Source organism: Phyllobates terribilis, unplaced genomic scaffold (genome assembly GCF_046119375.1).
Source record: "Phyllobates terribilis strain yellow unplaced genomic scaffold, ASM4611937v1 Scaffold_4__5_contigs__length_816908805, whole genome shotgun sequence".
Taxonomy (NCBI): domain Eukaryota; kingdom Metazoa; phylum Chordata; class Amphibia; order Anura; family Dendrobatidae; genus Phyllobates; species Phyllobates terribilis.
Genome location: NW_027362764.1, coordinates 173,804,917 through 173,828,826, shown reverse-complemented (window position 1 = coordinate 173,828,826; position 23,910 = coordinate 173,804,917). Strand labels below are relative to the sequence as shown.

At 40.1% G+C, this 23,910-nt stretch overlaps 1 protein-coding gene across 3 annotated transcripts in view; it reads right to left on the bottom strand.

Annotated features, from left to right (window-relative positions):
- PLCL2 (phospholipase C like 2) overlaps positions 1-23,910 on the bottom strand; it is a 228,996-nt gene that overhangs the window by 68,249 nt on the left and 136,837 nt on the right. For all 3 annotated transcript variants that reach the window (XM_073677944.1, XM_073677945.1, XM_073677946.1), the window contains one exon: positions 13,803-14,006. In XM_073677944.1, the coding sequence (XP_073534045.1) occupies positions 13,803-14,006 (204 nt within the window). The remainder of the gene's footprint in view (positions 1-13,802; positions 14,007-23,910) is intronic.

Below are 23,910 nucleotides of genomic sequence, written 5' to 3'. Positions count from 1 at the left end.
TTATCAGATGTCATCTGAGTGCAGTCCGATGTTTTCCCCAGACCCACAGACATGAAAGGGCGAGTGCCATATGATTATCGGAGGCAAATCGTGCATGCTGTGATTTTTTTCCTAGGACTAATTCTGTCTAAGAAAAAAATCAAACGTGTGCAGTGCTTCATTGAATAACAATGGTTCAAGTGTGATCCTATGTTTTCATGGGTGGAACTCAGAATGAAACTATGGTCATCTGCACGAGCCCTAAAGTTGTATAGGTGCAGACCAGCCAGAGACCCATGATTATGCCTTCCATACCCCATGAATGCTCAAGGTAATCTGATGCATATAGGGATTAAAGGCTAGGAAGTCTGGTTTTAACCAACAGACGTTTCGTTACTGACCTGTTCTGCATCCAGGTCCCAGGTCTTGTTTCCTTTAATATTCTGCTACCATATGTACTACTGTTTTCACTATCCACTTCTCTCATTCACCTAATCATCTCTTCAGCAAACTCCAGCCTTTTGTCCAACTATCTGCAACTACTTCCTAGTTGAAAATGGTGAATCCTGATGCACTTTCAGCTCTGCTGCAAAAGGCACCTGATTACGAATTTCTCTCCACTGATGCCGGTCGAACTGTGCTACAACAGTGACCTGAAAGCAAAATCTTCTCTGCTAATACTTGTTCACCCATACAACTCTGCTGCAGCAGTGAGTAGTTTTTCCTCAAAGTATCCAATTTTCCTACTCATCATTGCTGTCCTGCAGTTAACAACTTGTCTGTTGCCTGTATACCTCTCTGCCACTGACCATCTGTCTGCTGCTAGAATACGAAGCTGCTATTAACAATTTGTCTGCTGCAAGTCCCGGATTGACTATACACCCAACAATTCAAGTGCATATACGCACACATGGCTCAGTTTCTTCTAGTGTTTACTGCTCTTTTTGTCTGTCTGTCATACTGCATACCCCGCTATCTAAGTTCTTGCTTTTCCACATTACATCCGGCAAGACCTGCTCTACTGCGCCATCTCCTCCAGTCTGTGTTGCTCACCAGGATCTATGCTTAGAGATCTAGCACAAATTGTTTCAGATATTGCAGTGCAGCTTGCTGTCCTTGCTAATCTCTGTCCATTGTTGAAAGCAGCTTCAATGTGCACAGAACTCGATCATGAATAGAATAAGGCAACCTGGTCTGATGAATGGTGTTTTCTTTTACATCATGTGGATGGTATGGTACATGTGCATTGCTTACCTAGTAGAACTTTAGAAAAAGTAAAGTTTTGGGTCCTGGCATTTATGTGGATGTTACCACCTACTTAACCATTGTTGTTCAAAAGAAAAGAGTTAAAGGTGTTGACTTGGTCTCCAAATTTCTACGATCTCAATCGGATCAAGCATCTATGGGAAGTGATATTAAGTATTATTTGTCCAGTAACTTCCTTGATTCTCATGCACTGTTACTTGTCATCTACTTGGGTCACTTGATTGGGTTGTTCTTCTTCCTGAGCATTTCGCCTGCACTATACAGCTGGACTTTACTTTCCCTCACTTCCTGGACTGTGGCCCCTTCACATATTCATGGTTCAAAAGGATGCAGGCCCTGATGTTAAACAACTCCTCTTTGTGATTGTTGCATGTCTTTTGACAGAGAGGAGAGCAGGAACAGAGAGACATTACAAGGCCCATGCTTGCAAGGGCTTACCCCATATCTTCTAATCCATCTCTGAATCACTGCGGCTATATATGGATGACACTTGACAACAGGCAGTAGACAGCAAGTTAAGACAGAAAGCACACCTAAAGTCTGATACTTTCTAGAAATTTTTCAGGGAAAAGATCACAAACTTTTTGAAACAACTGTGACCAAATAAAGGAGTTTCTATTAACATTTTGGTTCCAGATACCACAGGACACCCACAGAGGGAAAACTGCACAAGGTTTTATGGTTATGGTCCATCAGTTGTGTGCATAAGAACAATTAAAACTCCACACAAACAAAAAAGGTTATAAATTCACAAGCAACTCAAGTTTTTATCATTTCATCAGCAGTGAATTTTCTATTGTTTTAATTTTAGCTACTGTCTCAAGTAGTTTCTCTAATCTTATCAGAAAACAAATAAATAGCAAACACTAAATGATTATTAGGTGTATAACCCATAACCATAATCAAGTATCCTTTCCAATATCTTATAAAAATCTGTTCCCCCTAGAATTGGCATCAACAATATATTCGGAAGGGTAAATTTATACACCGCAGATTTGGTGCAAAATTTTTTACAACTATTCTAATTATCAAAATTGGGATTAATGGATTACTGATAAAAACACTTGAACGGAATTTACATCTATATTTTTATATGTACATAAAAATGAGGTTTTTTTATTGTCTGTTCTTTATGTACGGCCGAATGACTGGAACACTCTGCAACTAAATTGGCACATGTGTAAATCAGGTGCTTCGGAAGGTGTTAGACCAGATTTTAGCTATTAACCAAAGAAATGGAACACAAAAGAAAATATTAATTTACAGTCAAACAACTGGACCAATCTGCCCCATATTTGATAAATCAGGCGCTTTGGAAAGTTTTTCACTGGTTTCCATCTCGCTGGGACCTACTGTTCTCTATATATTCCCAAAAGAACAGAATACAAAAGCAAATATTAATTTACATTTATTCTGAACACCACTAGCGAGACATGAAATATCTGCCCACATCAACTCAGATATGTTGGCTTTATATCAGTAGCAAAATACATTTTAACCCAACACACAAACAACAAAGAGTTGAACCAAATAGACCAGGGTGAAGCTATGTAATTCGAATGGTTGATTACAAAAACTAACACTAGATACTGATACATGATGTAGATTTTGTTTCTTTTCTTCATATGATTATGGGGCAACCACCCTGCCTGAGTGCTTTTAACAGAATGTAGAGATTTGCTTTACAACAGCCACATGGGCCATAATCAGCATAACCCAGAAGCTGATTTACTGACTTCTATAGGAGTTTTCTAATGCAGATCCAAAACATAGAAAAGTCAGCATCTGGAACGCAGTAAAATTAGTATATACTTTATTTAACTTCCATTAGAAAAACATAGGAAAAAGTTACACTATTACGCGTTTCAGGCCAGTATGGCCCTTAGTCATAATAAGTTTTTCATATGATGCTTTTTTTTCTCCCATAGCCCATTATTTTTAATGGAAGCTAAATAAAATATATACTGATTATACTGCATTACAGATGCTGGCTTTTCTATTTTTTGGATTTGAGACGGGACTGAACCTTGCTATGCATGCTGGCTATACAGGGTGAGCTGACATTTCCTTTTCTCTAACACAGCGGTCACTGTACAGAGAGGTGTTGGTAAGCTGTGACCGTCACCTATCATGAATTTCCAGTGGATCTTTGTGTTACCTGTATATATGTGCTACATTATAATCTGGCCTGTGATGATCATTAAATGGTTGCTGAAAAGTGATCTGTACAGAATAGGAAGTATCGGTCTAATAACAATAATAGTGGCCAGAGTGAAAATTGCAAGACTTCAGGATTTTACCGTAAAAATGTAATTTAAACAATATGTCATTTTCTGATGTCATATTTACTTGAAAGAGATCTTTTTACTGATGATATGCATCACCCATTCATAGGATAAGTGATAAATGTTAAAACCTCTACTGACCACTGGGTGGGTCTGTGAGGATATCATTTGGGTGGTAGTGCTGTGAGAAATATCATACTGTCTGTTGGGAGGGCAGTGTGGGCTAATCATACTGTGTGTGGGGGGCTGTGTGAGTATCAATGAGTGTGGGGTCTGTGGGAGCATCATACTGGGTGGTTGGTTGTGATGGCATCATACTGTGTGGAGAGGCAGCGGAGTATCATACTATATGGTGGGGGACTGTGGAAGTATCATACTGTGTGGGTGTGACTAGGGGCATCATACTGTGTGGGGAACTGGTGGGTCATCATACTATATGGGGGTAGGTGAGCTGTTAATCAAAAAACATCTATGAGGCTGTGTGCCCACTATGCATTTTTTAAGCTTTTCCGCAACGGCAATTCCGCCGCAGAAACGCTTAAAAAATGCTTGGTAGAAGGTCTGCAATGTTCCCCAATGATAATCCGCATGTGCTGTGCACATGCTGCGGAAATTTCCGCTGCGGATTATCATTGCGGAAAAATCCGCAGCACTACCAATTATTTAGCGTAAGCGCGGCGTTTTTGCCGTCATTGACTTGCACTGAATCGCTTAATATCCGCATGACTACATGTGCACATGAGGATATTAAGCGATTCAATGTGGGGATGGTACCAGGGTTTGGAGAAGAGGAGACTCTCATCCAGACCCGGGTACCATAGTACCTGTAAAAAAAAATAATTGAAAATAAAAAATAAACATTATACTCACCGTCTGATGGTCCCTGGTCTCCTTAGTTGTGCGTCCTGGCTCACCGACGGCTCGCGACGGTCTAAAAGGACCTTCCATGACGTAATTTAGTCATGTGACGGGTCACGCGACCGCTGACGTCGGCTGTAGCGTGATCTGTCACATGACTAAATGACGTCATGGAAGGTCCTTTTAGACCACCGCGAGCCGCCCAACACACCGGACAAGTAGACCGGGGGCCATCAGAAGGAGAGTATAATATTTATTTTTTACCATTCTTTTACTATTAACTTGGTCACACTATATAAATCCATGCCGGTTGCATGGATTTATATAGTGTGACCAAGTTGTTAAGCACTTTTCCAAGTGATGATAAAATCGCTTTGAAAATCGCCTGACAACCTGCATGCGAAATCGCATGTGAAAAACGCGGGACATACGCTTGTCCCTGGCAGAAAAATGCATGTAAAAGCCGTTTTTTCTGCCAGGGAGATGCAGAAACGCTCAGGAAAAAATCCGGAGCATCGTGGGCACATAGCCTAAATATTACATATACTTAAAGGGGTTGTCCACTACATAGACAACCCCTACATAAATACTATATTCTCCCTTGAAAAAGAAGAAACACCCTATATTCACTTCCAGCATCAGCACCGTGTCACTGAGGCTTGAGTGACATTGTTATACCAGATGAGCCCTGAGGCCAATCTGTGGCCGAAATGGAGTTGCCATATTCTTACTTCCTTCATGCAAACCTCGGATGTCCAGGGGAGGTGTGAGCTTTGCAGCCCATTAGCAACCACTGATTTGGCTGCAGGGCTCACATGGCATAACAATGTCACGCATGCCTGAGGGGACTCGGGTCACTAACAGAGGTGAATATAGTGTGATTTCATTTTAAAAGAGGAAATAGAGTATTTAAAAAGGGGTTGTCCGAGTAGTGGACATCCCCTTTAAGGTTGAATAAAAGATGCAGTTTTATAAAAAGGAGTACATTTTTTTGGTTAGCAACAACAGGTAAGAATATAATGCCTTGAAGTAAGATTTCTATCCCATGAACTTTTCCACATTTTTTCATGCTATACCCTCAAACTTAAATGTATGTTATTAGTATTTTATGTGATATACCAGCGCAAAGTAGCAAGTATTTCTGAAGTGTAAAGGAAATGATACACGGTTTTCTAATTATTTTAAAAATATAAATCTGAAATGGTGATGTGCATATGTATTCAGCCCCCTGTAATCCGATCCTGAGTGACCAATTGCCTCCTGAAGTCACATAATTAGTAAATCAAGTCCATCGGTGTTTAATTTATTCTCTGTATAACTATAGATGTTCTTTGAAGGCTTCAGAGGTTTGTTTGGCAACAAAAGGAATCAAACAGCATCATGAAAACCAAGGAACACACCGGACAGGTCAGGGATAAAGATGTAAATAACAGTAAAGCAGGGAAAGGTTATAAAAAAAATAGCCCAAGATCTGAACATATCACAAAGCACTGTTCAATCCATCATCCAAAAATGGAGAGAGCATGGCACAACTACCAACCTACAAAGGAATGGCCGTCCACCTAAACTGACATCCCAAGCAAAGAGAACACTAATTAGAGAAGCAACCATCAGACCCATGGTCACTCTGGAGGAGCTGCAGAGATCCACAGCTCATGTGGGAGAATGACTCAACAGGATGACTATTAGTCGTATACGTGACAAATCTGGCCTTCATGGAAGAGTGGCAAGAAGAAAGCAATTGTTGAAAGCAAACCATAAGAATTCAGTTTGCAAAAAGCCAGTGGGGGGTACAGCTAGCATGTGGAAGGTGGTCCTCTGGTCAGATGAGACCGAAGTAGAACTTTTTGGGCTAAATGCAAAACACTATGTGTGGCAGAAAACTAGCACTGCACATCACCCTGAACACACCGTCAAACATGGTGCTGGCAGCATCACGCTGTGGGGATGCTTTTCTTCAGCAGGGACAGGGAAGCTGGAAGGAGTTGATGGGAAGATGGATGGAGCTAAATACAGGGCAACACTGGAGGAAAACATGTAAGAGGCTGCTAAAGACTTGAGACTGGGGCGTATATTCACCTCCAGCTGGACAACGGCCCTACACAAATAGTGCCAGGGCTACAATGGAATGGTTAGATCACAGCATATTCTTGTGTGTGAATGGCCCAGTGAAAGTCCATATCTAAATCTCACTGAGAATTTGCGGCAAGACTTGAAAATTGCTGTTCACAGACGCCTCCATCCAATCTCACTGAGCTAGAGCGAGCATGCAAAAAATTGAGCATCTAGATGTGCAAAGCTGATGGAGACACCCCAAGACTCACAGCAGTGATTGCAGCAAAAGAATTCACTTAGGATGTATGTCGCATTTTTCATATTTATATTTTTTAAATAATTAGAAAACCATGTATCATTTCTTTTACACTTGACAAATACTTGCTACTTTGTGCTGCCATATAACATAAAATCCAAATAAAATACATTAAAGTTTGTGAGTGTAATGTGAAAAAAATATGGAAAAGTTCATGGGGTATGAATACTTTTTCAAAGAATTGTACACGTTACAAAAAGCACTATTGTATTAGCAATAGCCGTTAGACAACATATTTCATTCTTAATATTAAGTGATAAAAATTATTATTAATAATAGTAATAATACCAATAATAGTAGTGAGTAAAATTTAGTTCAGCATGTTGATTCAGCCCTCTACAACAGTCGTGGTCTCTCCTGTAACAACTTGTGGAAAATTAATTGCCCACCCCTGATCTAGAGGAATGGAGTATGACAGAGAACATTTATAAGGACTGTTTAATAGCAACATAGCAGAAAAAAAGAAGAAAAGCTACTTTTTGCTCAGGAATGCCCAGGACTAGATTGTATAAAATAAAGATTCTTACTTTTTTTTTATATATGTAAGATATACTGTAATAATCAAACATGATCCTCAGAGAAAAGCAGATCACTCAATCACTCAGTATGATAATTTGCTACAAGATTGAAACAATATGTACCCGACATCTAGAAGTACAAATCATTTCTGAATTCTGGAAAACTCACCCCACTGGGATTATATAACTTTTTTTTTTGTTTGAAAAAGATTACAGAATAAAGATTAATGGGTTTTTGCACAGAAGAGAATTTGTCTTGGAGCATGATCACTTCTATCCTTTTAAGTTTTACATCAGTAATAATGTGCATTTTTGCTTCAGAAGTTCGCTTTCAATTAAGTACACATAATAACCCCAATTTATGCCTGTGGGGGTCCAGATTGGTAACACAGAAAAACGAAAAAAAAATCTAAATAAATTGTGGAACTTTTGAGCAGATTTCAGAGGTTTTGTGGAGAGTGGCTTGAAGTGAAGTCAATAGCTCATTTTGCTGGTCAAAAAATGATACAAGTTGTAGAGTCTCTCACTCTACCAAGGCCGTTCACTGCACATCCATCCACTGAAACTATCAAGTGTGTCCTAGCGTAGTCACAATGGTAGAGTTCTGTCACACAGTAATCACCTTTTGATATTCCCTTCAGTAGGGTGGGAGAGAACATAGTCCATTTTGTGTCTGTGGTATCCCTCTTGTCTTATAACTCCTGTGTCATGGTGATCAAGTAACACTGCTGGGCGGAGAAGTTTCACATTTTTATTCACACCCCTAAAGTTCCCATTTTGAAGGGAACTTTCCTTTGTCTGTGGGTCACTACTTAAATGCCTCCATGTGCATTAATAAATCTGAAATCCTATTCAGTACACCATATAAGGTTCTGCTGTATTGATTTCCTGAGATCTCAAAACATACTTTAATATTTGGAGTTCAAAAGACATAGAAGAGAGTGAATTTTGTTCACAATGGCTAAAAGAAGAAAGTCATATGTCTGTAATTCAGAGTCTTAATGACCTCATTGACTTATAATAAAGCCAGCTTGAGATCAGCCAAAGTGTCCATAATCTTGTCCCCCCCCCCCCCCAAAAAAAAAGTGTAAAATGGGATGGAATCTACAAAAGAGGCTCCTAATGTGCAATGTGCCCTCCACTATAGATGTGATATTAAGGTCCCCATACACATTAGACTAAAGTCGTCCGTTCCCGCCTATATCAACAGGTTTGGTCAACAGTCTAATGTGTATGAGGGGCCCCCGACAGATGATATCAAGGAGATAAGGATCCAGCATGTGTGATTTTGGACTGCCAATCTTTTTGTTCTGTAGAGATATGCCACCAGAGATATCTGACAGTGGCTCTCTCATTAAGAACACAGGAGTGCTCATGAGTATGGGAGAATGGGACAAGATAGCTGTCGGACGAGCGATCAACCGATCCATCGTTCAGCAGACAGCGGTTTACCGCATATAGGGGACTTTAGCCCTAATCCCTTTATGCATTAATTAAGAAAACTTAACTTTACGCGGGTAAGCACATTTTCTTCTGCACTCTTATTACACGCTGCACTCATTAGTCTCTTAAGCAAACGCCATGAACTCTTAAAAAGTTTACTAATCAAACAAATGTCTCTGCTCTTCCAACATTCTCACTGCTGACCTTATGTCAGTCATACGGGAATAAAATAAATGAGTCAACATTAGGTTTGCAAATATTAACATGACATCCCTTCCAGTTCCAACTCTTTAATTAAGCGCTGCAGTTTTACATTTCACCTGCAAAAATTGCTATTGATGGAAGGAGAAGTGTAAAAAAAAAAAAAAGCAAATACTGTAGGTAATGTAAGTAAAATTTGAACAGAGTCATTACTGATGACATAAAATATTAGGGAATTAAATAAAAGGCAATACTTGATCGACTAGCTCCCATACGTCTGTAAATAGAGCAGGATAGCCATGGGAATTCAGACGTCTCTCAGCTGCACAGAGTTCCCAGCTGCATCTTACAGATTGCTTTACAAGCAGAAGCCTGTTCTTAAATAACGAAACCCATTTACAAACCTTAATCTGAAATTGATGAGGGTATATATTGTAGTTTGCTGATTGGAAAGTCTGAAATCTCTGCAGCCAGCTTGCTCTATTTAGCTCTGACAGCCATTGCAAAGTTTCCATTAAAGGGTTATTCTCATGTTCTTTCATGAGTGAAATTGCAAAGCACTTGTAAAAACAAGTTTGCTCATTATGAAAAAGTTTCTAAGTTTCTCAAGTATACTGCTTGTTGACTTGGTTAACAGCCACCTCTCTCGTCCATCAGTATTGGTTAAACCTGAGCAGTGTCTGCAAGCTCTTTCTAATTGAGCTTGTCAGCACTGCTCTGAAGCTGGTCGGATCGCTGAAGAGCTCTGTTAGCCCCCAATCCTGACCAGTTTCTGTGACACATTGCTCCCCTGATTCTGCAAAGGTGAAAGCTGTTGATGATGTCGCAGGTCTGAACTGTAAACCAAGAAGGAGCGTATAGCCCCCCGCAAGAAAGAAGAAAAACATACTTATTTTAATAATATTATTGTTTAATTTTAACAATTATTGTTGCAGAAGCTAAAAATTGGGTTAACCAAAGAAATAATCAACGCGGTTGTGCCATAAACGTAAGGTATAAAGTTTTCACAGGTGCATTGGTTATGGACTGCTGGAGTACAGATGTTGCACCTTTTATTGCCATACACTTATTTGGAGTGGGCAATAATTTTGCTGCAGAGGTCTGCCTGCACTATGTGTGCTAGAACTTCCTGTCCTTAAGTTCTCATCATGCACCCAGATGAATAAATGTACGGATCCAAAATCCTTCCTCTCTGTTATTCTCTTACACAATTTGAGAGGAAAGAGTAGGAGCAGACAGATAGCATTTTGGTTCAGATATCACAACAAGAATAATACTGCACACAGCATTATTTTAGCAGACAAAAATAATAAAAAGCTTGATTGAAAACTTAACGCAAGTGTGAATTGAAACAAAAGTAGCCAAGTTCTTTGAGGACTAAATTTCAATATTTGCAAACTCTCAAAAGTGCTTCACTGAGATCATCCAAGAAGAGAACATTGTTGTTTGATTGGTTTGAGGTCGGATCTTCATTGTAACACAGTGACTTGTCCTATTGCAGCACCAAGGGCTTTTCTATACCAGAAATATAAAAATGAGACTGTCACTCCAACCTCCTCTTCACCAGTAGCTCATGTACTGTGGGATTATGGGATGCATGAAAGAGAATCAGAAGATCTTCAAAGAAACAAGTCTTGTAAATCCTGTTATCTGACAGTACCCAGCAATATTACGATGGCTTTAATCCAGAAGTGACTTTGAAGGATCAGAACACCTTAGGGCAGGGTTCCCCAACTCCAGTCCTCAAGGCCCACCAACAGGTCATCTTTTCAGGATTTCCTTAGTATTACACAGGTGATAATTCCATCACCTGCACAGGCAATAATTCCATCACCTGTGCAATACTAAGAAAATCCTGAAAACATGACCTGTTGGTGGGCCTTGAGGACTGGAGTTGGGGAACCCTGCCTTAGGGGGTAATTTATTTTTTTTCTTAAATGCTTGCATTCTGAGCTAAAGAATCTTTTTTGCAATTGGGATCAATTAAAAAGTTTGCACAGTTTGCCTTCTATTGCTGGATGCAGAATAGGACAACTAAAAATCCATCTTCGTACTGTGGTGAAATGGTGAAAGAAAAACACAATTCCACCATAGTTTTTCAGGTTTTCTTTTTACAGTGTTCATTGGTCAGTAAAAATGACCTAATAACATGCATTTTGGCGATTAAAAAAATATATAGTTTTGTATTTAAGTGGTGAAAAAAAATTGTAAAGAAAAGAAAATTAAGATAGTCTTGCTAATTTCTGAAATCTGACCATTTTATTTTTCCGCTGATGTACCTGTGGAGCCCTTAAAGGGAACCTGTCACCATGAAAATGCAGTCCAATCTGCAGGCACCATGTTATAGAGCAGGAGGAGCTGAACACATTGATATACAGTTTTGTGAAAAAAGATTCAGTATAATCTATATTTTCATCACTTAAGCCTCTATTCTTACTGGTGTTTTTGGTCCAGTGGGCGGTCCTGTTAGTGATTGACAGCTGTCTCTGCATGAACTCTTATACAAATGTAACCCCTGCAGGGGGAGCATGGTGTACAGAAACTGAGGCTGATAGGAGCAGACAGTGTTTCTCAGTAAGAGACATTAAAGGGGTAGTCCACTACTAGGACAACCCCTTCTTGAACTAAATGTTTGGCCCCGATAAAATAAAAAAGCTTATACTCACCTCCCGTGCCGACGCCATTCCAGCGGTGTCAGCACTCGCGGTCCCGGGGCTGGCTTGCAGTTGTTCTGACACGTGACCCCGGTGCCCAATCAGTGCTGGCGTCACTGGCCCCGCCTTTGGACAAATCGATCATGAAATGGAAGTCAGGGCTGCAGCTGATCTTTGACTTTCTGTTGATGTTCAATTTGACAGGAGGCGGGGTCAGTGATACCAGTGCTGATTGGGCGCCGGCGTCACATGTCACAACAACAGCATGGGAGTCCCGGGGAGAGCGAGTGCCAACAACGCAGGAAAGGCGCCGGCACTGGACGTGAGTGTAAGCTTTTTTATTTTATCGGGGCCAAGCGTGGGGGATAACAAGGAGTTGTCCAAGTAGTGGACAACTTCTTTAATTCCCCCTCAGTTGCATTGCCTTGGCAACATGGAAGAGGAGAAGAAGCAGCAGAGGACAGGACTGATTGGCTGAGCAAGCTGCAGATGAAAGGTGGCGTTAACAGCACTAGAGAACATGGGGGTTGTCAGCCATTACTGAAAAAGACATTGAGGATCCAGAAGGAGAGCACAGTATGTGAGCTGACAGTTCTGCTGCTCCGTGTGAGAGGACAGTGAGCCTCAGAGATGCACCACAACTACAGACCAGCCAGGTTGCCGGGACTTGTCTAACTGTGGGAGCCGGCTGTCAATCAGAGAACAGGGCGGAAAAGGAGCTGCCACTCTGTCGATGTGACCTCAGCAGAGGCAGCTGAATCACCGACAGCAGCAGTCTGTGACCGCTCTATGCCGGGGAGGGTGGGGTGGGAGAATGGAGCTGGATACAACAGGCAGGTAAAGTATCAACTATCTGCCTGTTAGAGCTCACATTTTTTTTGTTTTTCACAAAGTCCCGGATATCCCCTTTAAAGCTATCTATATGGGAGCATTGCTGGGACTTGTGGTTCAACACATGAAGAGTTGTAATAGGACCAGCCGTGGAGGGGATTTTGTTCTTATAGTATCAAGTGCACCAACAGTTTTTGCTAACATCCACAGAAACCGGGCACAGTCATTGGACTGTGTTTCCATTGCTGCAGCCATTTGTAGTTTAAGTGCGTCATCTGCCCTGCACCATATTTAGGTGAGAACTACCGGACACCCTGCCCATGGAGGAATCATAGGTGTTACACAAAAGAAACGGTCAGATACTGATAAAACTGCATACAGGACAAGAGTCCCAGAAAGAGCAGAGGTATAAATGATTAAAACACAGTTTATACTGAATCTTTTCTCACAAAACAATATAATCAATCTGCTCAGCTCCGTCAGCTCTATAATGTGGTGCCTGAAAATTAGACTGCATTTTCATGGCAAGAGATTCCCTTTAAGGTTGGTCTATATGTGGAGGACCTTCATTGCTTGGTCTATACACTATAATGTAATAGTGTAGCAGTATATAATCAAAATTACGTTCTCCTATTAATCTAGGCTTTACAGGAGGACTTAGATGGAAGCCATGGGGTCTTCAGCAGGCTCCCTGATGCCATAAACACCTATTTACACCCCCACAATGAAGGGAAGGTAGTTAGGGGGTATAAGGAAGCTGGTGCATGTCAATGATTGAGTGTGGCATTAAAATGGTTAAAATTACCGCGATCAGAGCTAACTACAAGTAAAACAACTGGTAGTTCTCAACTCCTGAGCCTGCCCCATACACTGGCATCTGACATGTTATGTACCATTTTCTCACATTGGGAAGGGATTAATAACATTGTCAGAACCAAATGAGCAACAAAGCACATGTCTGCTCAAGATTAGGGCACCGACCCCTGGGAATCCACTGATGGTAACGAATAAGGCAGATGCAGTGGTACTTTAGCTCCCAACCACCCAAGTAAGCAGGGAGCTGCAACATGGTCTCATTCATTTCAATAGGGTTGTGTTGTAGCCCCCTGCAGAGAGGGAGGGTGGCTGGGGGAGGGGGCTATACGCAGAGATAAACCAGTGCTGAGGTCTGTTCATTCCCAGGATCGGAGGTGTATCTGATAGAAAACGTCACGTGAAGTAGGAGGTACACAGAGGTACAATAAGGCCCCACGATCCTCAATGGGTTTTATTATTCCACCGAGTACATTTAGCCGTCTCTATGAGGCCTAAGGCTCAGGATAAAAGAGAACATCCATTTACTGTTAATGATTTATAATATTTCAATATCTACAATAATTATGAAAGAAATACTCACAGAGTCATATGATGTTAAGATCCTTTTCATGACCTCTGGAACCGTGCCTTGTAGCTCCATGGTGGGATACTGATCTGTGAGATTCATCAAAACTACCGGGGTGTTGTCAGGTCCAGCTAGGCGGGTCGACAGAGCCATGATGCACTGCATAAGATTAGCTACAGGAGAAAGTCCGCACAGCTCTTTAAAAGAAACAACAGCATTCTGTGTATTTCAAAAGACAAAAAAAGACTCAGATTAGTGTATAGTATAGTATAGGGTATGTATATATATATATACATACTGATTTTATATGTATATATATTAGTACAGCAGTATATGTAGCATATGTATAGTACAGTAGTATGTAAAATATATATATATATATATATATATATATATATATATATATATATATATATATATATATATATATATATGCGCTCACATGTAAAGAGCCATATGGCACTATAATAATAAATAATACAACCCTCTGCTTGGTCTGAAAAAAATTACCCTTACTGAGTACCACATTTTTTATCTTGATTTCTTTTAGTGTTTCTTAAAGCCATAAAGTTGCAATTTGAAATGACTTTAGTTTTGTGCTATGTCTGTGATCTGCTTTTTTTCAACAACATTAAACAACTGAATGAACATCCTCCAAGCCCGGTGATTCCATAATTTTTGCCAGGGGTTGTAGTATGGTGTATAGTACACTGCTCAAAAAAATAAAGGGAACACTTAAACAAGAGAATATAACTCCAAGTAAATCAAACTTCTGTGAAATCAAATTGTCCACTTAGGAAGCAACACTGATTGACAATCAATTTCACATGCTGTTGTGCAAATGGAATAGACAATAGATGGAAATTACTGTCAATTATCAAGACACCCTCAATAAAGGAGTGATTCTGCAGGTGGGGACCACAGACCACATCTCAGTACCAATGCTTTCTGGCTGATGTTTTGGTCACTTTTGAATGTTGGTTGTGCTTTCACACTCGTGGTAGCATGAGACGGACTCTACAACCCACAGAAGTTGCTCAGGTAGTGCTGCTCATCCAGGATGGCATATTAATGCGAGCTGTGGCAAGAAGGTTTGCTGTGTCTGTCAGCGTAGTGTCAGAGCCTGGAGGTGCTACCCGGAGACGTGGAGGGGGCCGTAGGACGGCAACAACCCAGCAGCAGGACCGCTACCTCCACATTTGTGCAAGGAGGAACAGGAGGAGCACTGCCAAAGCCCTGCAAAATGACTTCCAGTAGGCCACAAATGTGCATGTATCTGCACAAACGGTTAGAAATAGACTCCATGAGAGTGGTATGAGGGCCCGACGTCCACAGATGGGGGTTGTGCTCACAACCCAACACCGTACAGGACACTTTGCATTTGCCACAGAACACCAGGATTGGCAAAGTTGCCACTGGCGCCCTGTGCTCTTCACAGATGAAAGCAGGTTCACACTGAGCACATGTGACAGACGTGACAGAGTCTGGAGACGCTGTGGAGAGCGATCTGCTGCCTGCAACATCCTTCAGCGTGAACGGTTTGGCAGTGGGTCAGTAATGGTGTGGGGTGGCATTTCTTTGGAGGGCCGCACAGCCCTCCATGTGCTCGCCAGAGGTAGCCTGACTGCCATTAGGTACCGAGATGAGATCCTCAGACCCCTTGTGAGACCATATACTGGTGCGGTTGGCCCTGGGTTCCTCCTAATGCAGGACAATGCCAGACCTCATGTGGCTGGAGTGTGTCAGCAGTTCCTGCAAGATGAAGGCATTGAAGCTATGGACTGGCCCGCCCGTTCCCCAGACCTGAATCCGATTGAGCACATCTGGGACATCATGTCTTGCTCCATCCTCCAAAGTCACATTGCACCACAGACTGTCCAGGAGTTGGTGGATGCTTTAGTCCAGGTCTGGGAGGAGATCCCACAGGAGACCATCCGCAACATCATCAGGAGCATGACCAGGCGTTGTAGGGAGGTCATACAGACAAGTGGAGGCCACACACAATACTGAGCCTCATTTTGACTTGTTTTAAGGACATTACATCAAAGTTGGATCAGCCTGTAGTGTGATTTTCCACTTTAAGTTTGGGGGTGACTCCAAATCCAGGCCTCCATTGGTTAATAAATTTGATTTTCATTGATGATTTTTGTGAGATTTTGTTGTCAGCACATTCAACTTTGTACAGAACAAAGTATTCAATGAGAATATTTAATTCATTCAGATCTAGGATGTGTTATTTGAGTGTTCCCTTTATTTTTTTGAGCAGTGTAGTATGCACAGTGCATATATAGTACAAAGTAGTATGTTTAATATGTATGTAATATATTAGTTTATACAATCATAAAAAATATATAATGATCAACAAAGATCAATGTCAGCTGACCCACTTGTATTCCGATGGAAGGAGCAACAGCAGTGCCGCAGAAGTAACCATAGAGGGAAGGAGAAAGAGGGCTCCACCATCAGGTAGCAACTTGAAGTTTATTGAAAAATGTTAAAAACTGGTATGTTCAAAAGTCACAACCAAGCAACATGGTATTAGCGTAGCAAACGCGTTTCAGACCTTGAGTCTTAATCATTGCATTGATTAAAGACGCAAGGTCTGAAATGCATTTGCAATGCTAACACCATGTTGGTTGGTTGTGACTTTTGAACATACCAGTTTTTAACATTATTAAATAAACTTCAAGTTTTTACCGAATCCTGATGCTGAAGCCCTCTTTCTCTTTCCCTCTATAGTAGTATGTGCAGTACATATATAGTACAGTACTATTATATATATATCTCGTAGTATGTTTAAGTACATGTATAGTATAGTAGTATGCATAATATATGCACTATATTGTATAGTACTATATTGTACTATAATATATATAGTACAGTAGCACATATATATATATATATATATATATATATATATATATATATATATATATATATATATATATATATATATATATATATATATATATATATATGCACACATACATACAGTACAGACCAAAAGTTTGGACACACCTTCTCATTTAAAGATTTTTCTGTATTTTCATGACTATGAAAATTGTACATTTACACTGAAGGCATCAAAACTATGAATTAACACATGTGGAATTATATACTTAACAAAAAAGTGTGAAACAACTGAAAATATGTCTTATATTCTAGGTTCATCAAAGTAGCCACCTTTTGCTTTGATGACTGCTTTGCACACTCTTGGCATTCTCTTGATGAGCTTCAAGAGGTAGTAACCGGAAATGGTCTTCCAACAATCTTGAAGGAGTTCCCAGAGATGCTTAGCACTTGTTGGACCTTTTGCCTTCACTCTGCGGTCCAGCTCACCCCACACCATCTCGATTGGGTTCAGGTCTGGTGACTGTGGAGGCCAGGTCATCTGGCATAGCACCCCATCACTTTCCTTCTTGGTCAAATAGCCCTTACACAGCCTGGAGGTTTGTTTGGGGTCATTGTCCTGTTGAAAAATAAATGATGGTCCAACTAAACGCAAACCGGATGGAATAGCATGCCGCTGCAAGATGCTGTGATAGCAATGCTGGTTCAGTATGCCTTCAATTTTGAATAAATCCCCAACAGTGTCACCAGCAAAGCACCCCCACACCATCATACCTCCTCCTCCATGCTTCACGGTGGGAACCAAGCATGTAGAGTCCATCCGTTCCCCTTTTCTGCGTCGCACAAAGACACGGTTGTTGGAACCAAAGATCTCAAATTTGGACTCATCAGACCAAAGCACAGATTTCCACTGGTCTAATGTCCATTCCTTGTGTTCTTTAGCCCAAACAAGTTTCTTCTGCTTGTTGCCTGTCCTTAGCAGTGGTTTCCTAGCAGCTGTTTTACCATGAAGGCCTGCTGCACAAAGTCTCCTCTTAACAGTTGTTGTAGAGATGTGTCTGCTGCTAGAACTCTGTGTGGCATTGACCTGGTCTCCAATCTAAGCTGCGGTTAACCTGCGATTTCTGAGGCTGGTGACTCGGATAAACTTACCTTCAGAAGCAGAGGTGACTCTTGGTCTTCCTTTCCTGGGGCAGTCCTCATGTGAGACAGTTTCTTTGTAGCGCTTGATGGTTTTTGCAACTGCACTTGGGGACACTTTCAAAGCCTCCACAGTCACCAGACCTGAACCCAATCGAGATGGTGTGGGGTGAGCTGGACCGCAGAGTGAAGGCAAAAGGTCCAACAAGTGCTAAGCATCTCTGGGAACTCCTTCAAGATTGTTGGACTACCTCTTGAAGCTCATCGAGAGAATGCCAAGAGTGTGCAAAGCAGTCATCAAAGCAAAAGGCGGCTACTTTGAAGAACATAGAATATAAGACATATTTTCAGTTGTTTCACACTTTTTTTGTTAAGTATATAATTCCACATGTGTTAATTCATAGTTTTGATGCCTTCAGTGTGAATGTACAATTTTCAGTCATGAAAATATAGAAAAATCTTTAAATGAGAAGGTGTGTCCAAATTTTTGGTCTGTACTGTGTGTATATATATATATATATATATATATATATATATATATATACACACACATACATACATACATACATATATATATATAATCTACCATTACAAACATTCAAATTACCCATAGGCTCCAGGACAGTTGGGTGCTGCCAACAAGTCATATTATACCGTTCACCTGGAAGAGGAGTAGCGGCTTAACAATGAAAAGTCAATAATCACTGACAAGCTACTATGTCCAAGGGGATTAATCTGATATCCTAAATTGGATTGTAGACTCAATACTCATTTAATGCAGCAGTGTCTCAACAGTGAGCTGTGCCGGCCAAACACAAACAAGCTGCTCTATTTCGAGAACATGACTGCCTCTAGGACATCTAAAACGAAATGTTTAACTAATTGGCAATAGAGTTGCTCTTGGAGAAATGGAGCAGAAGTCAATTAGAGTTATAAAGGTTGACGGGGAAAAGCATGAACGTACATGAGACCACGACAAAAAATAAACTTTGAAGGACAATTTAGTTGTGGAATGCAGAAAGGGTCATGGAGAGGAAATCACTGATCATACTCAGATGTAGGTGGCATACAAATACCAATGAATAAAATACAAATGTTATAACATAGCGCTAAAAGCAAAAAACATGATTACATTTGTTGTTATGGCTGACCTACATATGGTAAACACTTGAAAAAAAAAAAAAACCTCAATCGATTTCCAGTTATAAGCCCTAAAGATGCCCACGAGTGGTGAAAGGAACCTAACTACCAAGTATATTGAGCATGCACCCAATGGCAGGAGTAGAGCAGTACTTCTCAAATAGTGAGTTGTCTATCAGTTGGTGTTGAGGCGCAGAGACAGTTTTGATCATATGCTACACAGAACGTTCCCTGGCTGCTCAATCTCTAATTTGGCAATGGAATTAATATTTTTTGAGCCAGTTTTAATGATATTCTTGATTCAGTACAGACATGAAAATATTTTTTCACTTTTTGGCAAGAACTCTGACCACTGATGAGGCTCTGATAAGCTATGGCTTCCCCCATGAGGGAAATTCTCTTCTAAGGACTACGTTGGTCTGCCTGCAGACTATTCCTCATCGTTAATGAGAATAGGAGCCCCGAATCATGGAGACCAGCCACTTTGTTATACATCTATAAACATATTTTTAAAATGTTCTGTGGTCTACAAATATTCACTTTATCCTGGTAAGAGAAGCTTTCTACTTCTAGAGGGGACACTCTATCAAGAGTGGGGGAAGGTTGATAACAACTGGTCCAAACACATTTCTCTTTCAAAAAAAATGTTACTTTTCAGTCCATTGACCAAACAAAATCAATATTTTCACTATATCTATATTACTACCTACATATTAAATTGCTCCTTAATGTGTGCAAAAAGCAGCCATTGGGATTGTGGTACCATTAATCACTAGACTAATGAGACCCTGATTATTATTAAGAAAAAAAAAAGTTAAATGTTCCTTAAGAGATTAACAAAAATTAAAAGTTAATCAATAAAATATTGCTAGAATAAAAAAGGTTGAGGTCAAATGTGACAAAGAGTAAATGAGTTATGAAGAACAGTAGCCATATACCGTATATCTTTCCATCCATCATCATGATGTGAGATGTGTCCATCTATAGGCACCAATGTTCAAAAACATGCTGTCATTTACAGTATGGACCTCGATGAAGGAAACTTCTGCATTTTCTTAGAAAACAGGAGTTACAATACAAACTGTCCGTCTCACCACTGAACATTTCCTGACTGGGATATATTGAAGGTTGCCATCTTTCTCACATCTTGAGCTATTGTAAATTTGTGTAACAAATTGTATGTTCACTTGTTTCTTCCTATGGGAAACCTTTGTACATAAATGGGGAGAGGAGCAGACGTTGTGGGAGTGGGAGGACATGGTAGGAGCAACATCTCTTGACAGGGAATTACTCACATGTTCGTAAGCATTTCTGATGGCGAAGATTCCTTCCTCCAGTAATAAAGTGCCTAAAAAGCTAGATACTTCTGCGACCAGGTATATTATAACTTAATATTCTCTATCACAGAGGTAAATTAAAAGAAAATCGCCTTGGGAGGCTCAGGTAGGAAGGTATATACCCGACATTCCCAATACCACATGTACCACATGTTTTTTGGCAGACAGGATCACTATTGCACTTTCCTGGAAGAAACACTGAGCCGGCCTAAATTGAAAATCTTTTGGATAATTATAAGCGTCTCTGTTACAGAATCAGGAGGACTGTTTTGATCAGACAGAGTCTTCATGGAACGAATATTCTCTCACAATGAGACTTTGGAGCTTGCTTTCCTCAGCTGAAGATGTCGAGTCATAAGAAACATATCCTCGAGAACATCTAGTGAACAGCGTTTGTCACCCTCGTTGCTCTCTTCAAGCTTGAGATTGCATGGAGCAAATGAGATGGTAGTTGACTGATTTTCCCTATGTCCTCACTCTTGCCTGATTACTTTTTCAATTATCGTTTTGTTTTTTTCCTATCTCTTGATGTGTCTGTGTGCTTTTTCCTCTTCTTTCTTTCTAGTTCTGATTAATGTTCAGTGTTCTACCTTAACTTATTTCAGATGCGTAGGTCAACTTACCAAAATGTTTGTTTTATCATTCTTTGGTTCAGTCTCTGTTTCTTACACAGTCAGGTATCCCTTGATAACAAGGAAGTAATAAATTCATATTTATGAAAAAAATCTATTGATGTTTTTGCCATCCTAATTGCTACTATGCCTATAGTGTATTGTTTATTTTCTTGATTGATTGCGGCTTCCCATTTCCTGACATTATGATAAATTGTTACTTGAAAAAAGAAACTAATAAAAACTATTGTGAAATACAAAAGTCTCACATATAACCATGTTATTTTAGAGTGCAGAGCTGGTAAATGTAGGCCAGGCCTTGAGTATAAGACATTACAGCCTTACTTATATACTATTAAGGAAAGGAATTTGGAGTTAACTAGCCATAAAGAATTCCTAATTGACAATGGCCAGGAAAGTATGGTTGATATAACAGAAGAGGAAAAATAAAAAGAAACTGGTTAATGTAGCTCCTCATCTGTAATATACAGAGTGGTTGGGGAAAGGTCCTTCGTGTCTGTATTTAAAGGATTTATTCAGGACTATTTTTTTTTACTATGGGCCTATAAACTAACTGGCAGGTAGTTGCTAACTACCTGCCTGTTATACACGATGTGGCACAGAGCAGTCAGGGACCGCTACTGCCGGTGATTCAGCTGCTCAACATCAACAGAGCAGCTCTCTCTCTTCCAAGCTGCTTTGTCGACAGTGACTGCCAACGTCATATTGATTGACAGCAGGCTCCCTGCAGTAATGCAGTGAGGAGTCGGCTATGAATCAGCATGACGTTGGCAGTCACACTCCATCAACAGGGCGAGCGGAATAAAAGCCACTATGGTCAACGTGACGTCAGCGGAAGCCAGTGAACTGCCGGCAGGAACCATCTGTGACCACTCTGTGCCGACAGAGATCGGGGCTGGGCACAACAGGCAGGTAGGTGGGGTTTTTTTAGCACGGGCCTAAAAACTTAGTCTTGGATAACCCCTTTAAAACCATGTTTGTATCAACATCATTATAAAATAACATAAAATTAGCGAACAATGCAATGTAGGAAAAATAAAGAGGGGCAAGAGGAGGTACGTTTATTGCCCCCCCCCCCCCCACACACACACACACACACACACATTAGACTAACATTGGCCAAACAATATTGGTCTCCAGTCTAACGGGTGAGACTTTTGTCATCGGCATAGTGAGCGCTTCTTTGCATGGAGGAGTTGATAGAGATAGCTGCCGGATGAATGATTGGCCAAACCATCGTTAAGTTGACATATCTATCGTTTATGTGGCTTCTAAATATCCAGTATTGACTTGTTTATAATCTCATCAATGATCATTTGCGAGATGATGTTAAATGATCAGATGTATATTGCAAATGGTAGAGTGACCAAATGTCAATGCAACAGCTTTCTAATCTATACAAATCATTTGAGAATGATGTAATACTTTGAGATCCATGCTGTTACACCAGAAAACTGGTGTAAAACACTTTGAAAAGTTGAAATATTTTTGTGCAATGTGAGGTTGTGCAAAAATTTTGGGACTTTTACCATTTTCACGCTACTTTGAAGCAGCTCTGTCAAAATCAAAGCAGCTGGAGAAGATCCAGGGCTTGGCTATGCCAGCCCATAAAATGGAGCAAAAGTGTTGGAGTTTCTTACACCAGAAATGTTACTCCAGTCCTTTCTGCAGTCCAGTTGCATTTCTGGCAAGGTGCATGGTGGCATACGCCACTGAGAAGATGCACCAAATTAATTAACCAGTGTGTATTTTCACCTTGTTACATCAAAGAAAATAGTACAATTTTAAAGTAATGTATGATAAGCCACCATTTATTATAAATGGAAAAAGGAACAGATTCTCCTTAAAATGACAAAGATTATACAATTTTTTAAAGAGTAAATCAAATATATTATTTAAGAAAAGGTAGCAAATAATCAGGAGCCAGGACAGTCTGAAGACTGTGACTCAGTTTTGAAGGTGAACTCAAGAACTATGCTGGATACATAATAAAACTTTGGCCCGGTACATACTTACATTGGCATCATATACAATTTGGACGCTCATTCTAACCCTTAATACATCCCTTTTTGATACTCATATAGGAGCATAAAATTTAACTAAACTACTTTTGGTCAAAAGTCCTGCGATAGAAAGTTAACAGGCAACATAATAAATCGGTGGTGACTGCTGCTTACATTTAATTCATTGTGCACACACTACAGTAATAAATCTCAGAAATAATTGTCAAAAATGGCATTGATAACCTGTAAAGTAAACCTTCTATATAATGGTAATACTAATATGCCAATAGCTACCCAAAACTGACTTACTGTTTAGACCGTGCTTGATTACTGCCAATATCTCGATTTTTTCTTTAGTTCTGCAGCTCTGCCTAATAATGAAACAACTATAACATACTATCTACGCTAATATAGAGAAATGACTATCCATTTACTATAGAGGAGAAACTTTAAGGGGTTGTCCACTATTCGGACAACCCCTACTGATTCCCTATGCTTCCCCCTGTAAAATAACACTTATACAGGTGCATCTCAAAAAATTAGAAAATCATCAAAAAGTTAATTTATTTCAGTTCTTCAATACAAAAAGTGAAATTCATATTATATACAGTGGGTACGGAAAGTATTCAGACCCCTTTAAATTTTTCATTCTTTGTTGCATTGCAGCCATCTGGTAAATTCTAAAAAGTTCATTCTTTTTCTCATTAAAGTACACTCTGCACCCCATCTTGACTGAAAAAAGCCCCCAGAAATGTAGAAATTTTTGCAAATTTATTAAAAAAGAAAAATTGAAATACCACATGGTCATAAGTATTCAGACCCTTTGCTCAGTATTGAGTAGATGCACTCTTTTGAGCTAGTACAGCCATGAGTCTTCCTGGGAATGATGCAACAAGTTTTTCACACCTGGATTTGGGGATCCTCTGCCATTCTTACTTGCAGATCCTCTCCAGTTCCGTCAGGTTAGATGGTGAACGTTGGTGGACAGCCATTTTCAGGTCTCTCCAGAGATGCTCAATTG